Here is an 8,728-nt window from a genome sequence, read left to right on the forward strand (position 1 = left end):
AACGGATATTGAAATATTATTGTCTAAAGCTTATCAAATATTGTTCATTGCACATTTTATAATTTAGGAATCTACGTTTTATCTGAGTAATATCTTATTTCAGGAATAAATTTTATAATTTTATAAAACAATTTTTCACAAAAACTATGTTTCAAAGTAAATAAACATGTATTGATATTTTATAACAATTGGAACTATAATTTAGATTTTCTAAGCAATGATATATTGCTAAAATAAAACACATAAAATAGAGTTACTGTACAGTTTTATTATTAAATATATAAGATATCAAATAAGACATAATAATAAGTATTTTTTAATCGACATCAAAGCGTACCCCAACTTGTTTCCGAACAATGTCTCTGAGCTTGGCAAGAACCAAGGTATCGTGATGAGTTAGGCGCGGCGATTCTATTAAGCCTGAAACATCAAATAATTTATAGAAGTTTGTTAAGATATTTTGGTTTATTAACAACTATATCCATATATGTATAAATAAAATTTTAACAAAAAGAAAAACCGACTTCAAACAAATCACTATTTTAAAACAAATAAAAATTCACTCAAAAGTAATAAAAATAATTGCATATTTAACATATTTTTAGAGTCCTCCTAGGTAAAATGAAATGAAAAATATTTGACTACTTAAAAGTCGATTTACGATTATATAATGTAGTTATAATTATTGCTATATTTGGAGTCGGTGTCAGCCACGGGCACTGAACTGACAATGAAGCTGATGTAGACTAACATCTTTTTCTTAATATGGATAGATTAAGGGTTCCGTTTATATGAATCAGAAACTACTTCGGGGACAATTTCAAAAGAAACTTTCTAATAAAGCAAAAATAGACTTTCGAAAATGCGGCTTTAATACGTCATGCGGCATAAACTACAAGGTACCACCCTCGAAAGAGCTGTAATCGACCTGAGTAAAAAACTTTGCAAAAGAGCCATTATATGTCTTACATCATATGACATCACATCATATACACAAAATTTGATTAAAAACAGTAAGAAATTCTGTATAGGAGTTCCATCACTACATAGTATAAAACAAAGTCTCTTTATCTGTCCCTATATCTTTAAATCTACGCTACGGATTTTGAAGCGGTTTTTTTTAATAGATTCAAGGGGAAGGTTTGTGTATATAAAACATGAATAATATAGTAAAGAAACACTGATAATTTTAGAAGTTTGCGATATGATGTTGTAAATAAACAAATTCTGTAATATATTTAGTATCACTTTTGCACCCCTGCGAAGCCGGGGTGGGTAGCTTGTTGATTATAATATTCGACTATGATAATTATGTATGTAAACATAACCACATTACGGAAGGTGACTCAAATATCCAAATAACCTATAAATAAAAGATTCGACCGAGTATCGCTAACGTGCTCCTCAGAATTGTTCCGTTCCCTTCCGTTCCATTACTTTGTCGTGGATCCTATGCTCAGAACCTTACCAAACTTTCACCAAACTACCCTTGAAGTATATATTGTATAATAAAAAAAGAATTATCAAAATTGGTTAACGTAATTTTCAGTTATTCACCTATTTGTCGCGCATATACATAATGCAAATTTAAGACTTATGTCGTTTTCATATGGATACCATCATCGGAAAAAAATAAAATTAAAATGGGATCCCACGGGAAGCACTACCTTTCAAACAAAAAAAAAATATCAAAATCGGTCCACCGAGTGAAAAGTTATGAGGTAACAAACATAAAAAAAAATACAGACGAATTGATAACCTCCTCCATTTTGAAGTCGGTTGAAAACCAATGTACATCGGTCCACGTTTTAAATGCCGAAAAATAATCTAGAACAATTTTTGTCTTACCTTCTTTAATACAACGTGCGGCCTCTACAGCTTCGTAAACAAGGCCGGCACTATTTTCGAAATTGTATTCAATTTTTGAAGAATGTAGCGTTATTTTTTCTTGTTTCCCATCGACATGTGTCAAAGTTAGAGGAAAGTGGAATGGTTCCTCTATCTACAAATTGCAACATAAAGTATATTAAAATTAAAATAAACAAATGCTTGCATATTATATTTTCGGACATCTTAGTACTAGTAGTACTAGATAGTAAATACCAGGCTAAATAATTCAGGTATTAGAGATATGAGCATCGATCATACGAAACTAACAATTGTAAAATGGTGCAAATTATTATGGTGTAAAATAATTGACACAGAGACGCACCTGTCTTGATATAATTAAACTTATAATACAATTCAATATCTAACATATCTTTTAATTCTAAATGTAAAATACATTCGAAGACCACCATATATTACTTTTTATACAACTTATTTTAATCGTAGGTACATATGTATAAACTTTTTTCGAAGAGAAATTAAAAACGTACATATTTTACGTACGTAAATATTTTAATACTAATTGATTACCTATTCAACGTTAACATCTGAAACGATTGTGATAAAATATATTCCAGAGACAAAACTACAGTGAATCAATAATTTTATTTCACATGAATTTGTCAAATTAGATTTAAATCTAAACGAACATTGTCACTATTATTAAATAGGTATTCAAGTCTTCAGTAGATAACAACAACAGTCAACAAGTTCCCAAACAACGACAATTCATCAATATACCTATGTGTATAATCAGTTGCCAAGACGAGATGTTTAAGTATATATGTATGTATCAGTAAGTAAAATTTAACCATAATAACACGGTTTCAAGTTCATTAGATACTCATGCCCAATTTGTTTCAACTCAACTTTCTGCAACTCCTATACCCATGCTAATTCAACAATCTGGAGAACAAGAAACCTTTTTCTTATCAATATTAAGTGACTATGATGTATTTAAATTTAAACATACCGTGACTCTTCCTTTGCTACCAACAACTGTGGCCTTATTCCAAAGTTTAGCTTTTGTATGTAAATTGATAACAGCACGTCTTCCGCCTTTATATTCAAGAATAATCGTATCAATTAGATCCACTCCATCATCATTCAATTCTCCAACTGCAGTTGTTTTAATTGGTTCATCTTTGAAAATGAATTGTGCAAATTGTAATGCATAAACACCAATATCAAGAACAGCACCACCTCCGAGTTCTCTTTTTCTGAAAAAATAATAAAATAATGTAACAACTATTGATATATTATTAACATATTTAAAATATATTTGTTAAATATTTATGAAGTACCTTAATCTGCTAACATCTGCAATTATAACTCCAAAGTTTACTTCAACGAATTGCAAATCTCCTAGCTTATTTGACTGGATTTCTTTTTCCAATGACATGTATAGTGGATTAAACCGTGACCAAATAGCTTCCATTAGAAAGAGTTTTTTCTCTCTTGCAATACTGATTAAGCTGGCAGTTTCTTCGAAGTTCAAGCATAATGGTTTTTCGCAAAGTACGTGTTTACCATATTCGAGAAACATTTTGGAAAGGCGATAGTGATCTGGATTTAACGCTCCGATGTAGGCAATATCTGAAAAAACAATAGTGCATAATTCGTTTGTGAATTTTATTTTATGTCAAATCATATATATCTATGCGTTGATAACAGATATTTAAAATATTTAAATTATTTTTCATTGACTTATATTTTATCAATAACAATTTCCAGTTCGTTAAAAGGAAATATTTAGTACTATTAATTAATACTTCAATTTGAATTTCTTAACACAATTAATATTATAATTATTATAATACTACCGATCTCGTTTCCCTTTGCCATATCTTCGTAAGAGTCATAAACTTTGGCAATATTGTGCAATTTAGCGAACTCTTCTGCCCTCGATTTATTTCGTGCAGCAACAGCAGCTATTACCTGATCTCCTTTTTTGGGGTAAGAGTTGACAGCATTGACAAAGTCATGCGCAATCTTACCAGCACTGACAATGCCCCAACGAATAGTCATCTGGATTAAAAATACATGAATTAATTTAAAATATAAATTTATATTTAGCTATTTGTTGTATGGGTCATTAATTTATTTAAGTTCAAAATTTACCAAAATTGTAAACAAATCTATATATAGCATCTAAATCAGTCTTATCGCTTACGAGAGATTTCCTAGCACGAGATTAATTATTAATATAAATTTAGCAGACGTTAATGCTGTGGTGGTGTATGCGGTCTCAACATTTGGCCATCTCGGCTTATTCTATTCAGGTTTTAATTAATAAAATAATTGCCACCACATGATTTAATTTTTTTATTAAAGTCATAAAAAACTACTATTAATACCAATCAACGTTCAAATTAGAAATATTATTTTTAAAGCTTCAGCGTGTCGTATTTTATGCTTAAACAACAAAAATATAAGGATGCATTCCAATTAGTAGTTTAGATATGAATATGAAAATCTTATCAAATTTAATGAGTGTCGACGTAGTTAGGCGGAATAAGAACTATACAACTATAACCATAACTATAACTAAATATAACTTATAATAAAAAAATATCAAAGTTACGTTAAGCGAATGGATAGAGTAAGGAATGAGTATATAAGAGGAAGTTTGAAAGTGACACCGATAGCCGAGAAGTTATGTGAAAGGCGGCTATCATGGTATGGGCATGTAATGCGGAGGAATGAGGAACATATTGTGAGGAAGGCCTTGAGCATGGATGTGGATTGATATAGAGGTAGAGGACGACCAAGGAAACGATGGATGGATTGTGTGAAAGACGATAGAGTTAGAAAGAATGTTACTTGTGAGATGACGTCTGACAGAGAAGTATGGAAGGAGAAGACATGCTGCGCCGACCCCAAATACAATTGGGATAAGGGCAGGCACACTATTTATTAATGTTTTTAATGTACAGTCGATAGCAATTAATATCAAAACAGTCCTTACGTTTATTCTCTTCGTCTGCCCGATCACAAATGACACAATATAATTATCAGCTCATTCACTTCTTTATCTGTATACTGAGTGTACTCATGTTAGAGTACTTGTATTATAATTGTCTGTGTTATTGATTATAGTTTGTAATATAACTAGCAACTATCGCATTATATATGCACTTAAGCGACCTTCAAAATAGATATTCTTATTAATAGGCGAACTTGCACTGGAACAGTATAAACAAATCGCAATTTTGCATAGATACTTGTTTGAATATACATATCTTAGATATTGTTTACGTTGCTTTTTCTTTTTTAACATATGGGACACTTGATGATAAATGAATCATGTAAATAATACACAATTCCACAAAATGTCTTAAAAATCGCGAATTTAAATTTAAATTAAAAATGTTATGGTTTTTCGGACATCAAGGTGGGTCGGGTGAAACTTCGAATTTAGACGAAATGTTCGAAGGTGACATTAAATAATTTCATCTACATCATTTAATTCAATAAGATGAGCTTCGAGTAATACTACAGTTATTTTTCTATGTCTACTACATCTGCAACACCGCTGGGCTGGCAGGCGCGTTACCTGCCTTTAAGGATAGCAGAGTGGTAGTGCAAGGTAGAAAGTATCATAAAACCGCGCTGGTGTGGATTTTGAGACATCAAGGTGCTGTGGTATTTTCACATACATTTTAAGTAAATTTTATAAAATTGCAACACTTAATTGAATATATTATAATGCATGGTCATGTGTTATATGTAGGTGACGTTTTGTCGTGTGGAATTACTCTTGGTACTATTTTGTGAAGCTCTTTGCCTGTGTCAATTTTCTTAAATTCTAACACGAAACATTATGTGAATAATAGTCTTGTGAAAGTTGTTTATCTTTAGCGTTACAGATTTGTAAATTAAATGTTACATCATAGTACCTTCCCACATTGCAGCTAGAAAGTTACGAAAATTTTCAACCGACGTGGTTTTAGCTTGAGAATTTCTAGTATATTTACATGTGTCACAAGTACCGACAGCGGTAACGTTGTTTTCAGCGCATCTTAATCATTAATAAATTTCTATTTTGAATCCAAAATATTTTATCAATTTACTACGAGTTGAGTCCAAATAAAACTTTAAAGGGAGAAGATATGGATAGATTCTTATTAAATAAATTCTCAAAAGTGGTTATAATGCCGTTGATCTTGAATCTGATTTCCTTCCTATCGTCTCAGAATATCGTGAGAGCGTATGAACTATGTTTCCACAAAAACTAAGTAGGTTAGTCCTTCTAATTAACTATCGCTGCCGAGGTCAGGATGTAATTCTCAGACAATACTAGAAAGGGTGCTTCTACGTCACACATTCATGAAAAATGTAATTGAATATTTCTTATCTTAAAAACAATACTAAGTAAGATAGTCCGCTGAAGGGATAATGATAAATTTCTTCATCCGTCTTAAGTTATTTTCAACCGACTTCAAAAAGGAGGAGGTTATCAATTCGTCTGAATTTTTTTTTTATGTTTGTACCTCATAACTTTTCACTGGGTAGACCGATTTTGATAATTTTTATAGATAGATATACCATGGGTTTCCATGGCTGACACCGGCTCAAAATATAACAATAACTATAACTACGTTATATAGTCGTAAATCGACTTTTAAGTAGTCTAATATTTTTCATTTAATTTAACCTAGGAGGACTCTAAAAAATATGTTAAATATGTAATTATTTATATTACTTTTTAGTGCATTTTTATTTATTTAAAAATATTGTTTTGTTTGAAGTCGGTTTTTCTTTTTGTTAAAATTTTTATCTATATAATAAAAATATTCATAAAAAATAACACTTAAAATTAGAATAATTTTTTTTTCTTTAAAGCTGAAAATGTAAAGCGCTGTCCTGTCCAAGGTCGACTTAGTTAGCGACCGGGATTTCATTTGGGCTTTTTTTTTCACTTTGTTTGATCATATATTTTTAAAGGAAAGTCGAGTTCTCGGGAAGTAATACCTCATTTAATTGTCATTGTTTTTGATGCTAAGTCAATTTTTCATTCTACTTATCTCAATTGCGATATTGGATTAAGTTTGCGATATTTTAAATCATTTGCTCTTATGAACTTATATATTATGAAGCTATTGAGCGATAAATATTAATTCCCACCTTTAAAACACTTAAAGATTAGTAGGAAATAGAACCTACTATGAAAAAAAACACTACAATTTAATGTTATATAAATATCTGTAAATGGACGTATCATAATAGCAAGTTCTATGGAAGACAAAAAACGTCCTATATTTCAAACATGACGTTTGCATTTTAAGGTGTATTCAAACGGACCATTTATTTACTTAAGCCCTTCTATCCTGTCAACTCAAACGAAAAATATTTAAACGAGTTCAACCATTCGTTATTACACCGAACGAAATTTACACAACCGGACAATCAAAAGAATATTCGAGTAGATGTCCCTTTAGACTTTACTCGAGCCTACATTTCTAGTACGTTTGATCGTGAAATTTCGAGAGGTTGCTTCCATAATGGGAACGTGAAACCCCTAAGCGTGAAGGGACGGGAAATTCGTCTCTTGTAAATTCGAATTATGGCCCATTTTCGCATAATATCTCCGAGGTAAATCACAGGTGTGGAATCTGAAAAGGAAATGATAATGAAGTCGTTTCTTTCAGCTTGCTTCTGAAAAGGTGACACGTCTTTGCTTGCATTGAGAGAAACTAGTGCGCGTTACACACGCCCTTTGACTGCGTTGTGCTTTGGGCGATCTGTGACACGCTTTGTTTGTTAAAGATCCTTTCATGAAAGAGATTTACACTTTCAAATTATTCCATTGACGTCGACGATGTCATGACTACTTCGAATCATAATTAGTCCTACAAAAGAAAGAGTGCCTGGTGTACTTCAATAGTAATAATTGCAATAACAAGAAGGGTAAATATTAACATGTTTTTTCAGCAATAAAGAAACTTTGTCTGTAAGCATTTAAGTAGAAAGAAATAATCATTATACACTAAATATGAAACCGCAAAACTGGTAACTAACGCTAGAATTGGTTTACGTTTGTAATGTATGACTTAATGAATGCTTCAAACTGCAACTCAAATGAGTAAGCACGTACCATTCCAGCCAGCTATTGCTGGCATGGCATGGGACTGGCCATTTAATGCTATATTAATATCAATACTCTTATGCGATTATAAAACCTCTTAATGTTTTAGTTTTGGTACTCACTGGGGGTATTGAAGTACTATATCTCCTTCTACATTTTTGGCTATCGACAGAGTCTTCAAAATATAAATTAGTGGTGTACATACGAACGTTATTATTCTGGTATTATAATCGTCTATTTAAATCTACGTAAAATCCTTGGGATGTTACTGGGCATTAAATAAAAAGAATATGTTTTTAAAATGTATCGAGGATCGTATGAATCAAAGCAAGGAAATCAGATTCAAGATCAATGGCAGAGTATTACAATACTCATGAACGTACCAAACGAAACTTCGATCCGCTTTTGATAATTTATTTAATAAGAATCTATCAATATCTTTTTCCCTTAGTCTCTTCCTACTTGAAGTTTGATTTGGACTCAAATCGCAGTGTATTTGACTTTCAAAAATAAATTTATTGGAAACAACGTAACCTCATCCGCTGTCGGTATGCGTGGGATAAGTACATACGCTAGAAACTCCCAAGCTAAAACTACCTGGGTTGATATTTTCGTAACTTTCTAGCTGCACTGCGGGAAGGTACCATGATGTGACATTTAATTTACAATTCTGAAACGCTAATGATAAGAAACTTTCACGAAACTATTATTCATATAATATTTCGTGTTAGAATTTAGGAAAATGGGTACAAG

At 31.4% G+C, this 8,728-nt stretch overlaps 1 protein-coding gene across 1 annotated transcript; it reads right to left on the minus strand.

Moving 5' to 3' along the window:
- Window positions 1-248: 248 nt before the first annotated feature.
- On the minus strand, window positions 249-5,034 carry LOC124543727 (trans-1,2-dihydrobenzene-1,2-diol dehydrogenase-like). The gene is made up of 6 exons (XM_047122002.1): window positions 4,856-5,034; window positions 3,711-3,915; window positions 3,192-3,483; window positions 2,861-3,107; window positions 1,849-2,002; window positions 249-420 (listed from the first exon to the last, which is right to left on the minus strand). Exons 2-6 carry the CDS (start codon window positions 3,913-3,915, stop codon window positions 317-319), a joined length of 1,002 nt encoding a protein of 333 aa, XP_046977958.1. The 5' UTR covers window positions 4,856-5,034; the 3' UTR covers window positions 249-316.
- Window positions 5,035-8,728: the final 3,694 nt, after the last annotated feature.

Source organism: Vanessa cardui, chromosome 3 (genome assembly GCF_905220365.1).
Source record: "Vanessa cardui chromosome 3, ilVanCard2.1, whole genome shotgun sequence".
NCBI classification, from domain to species: domain Eukaryota; kingdom Metazoa; phylum Arthropoda; class Insecta; order Lepidoptera; family Nymphalidae; genus Vanessa; species Vanessa cardui.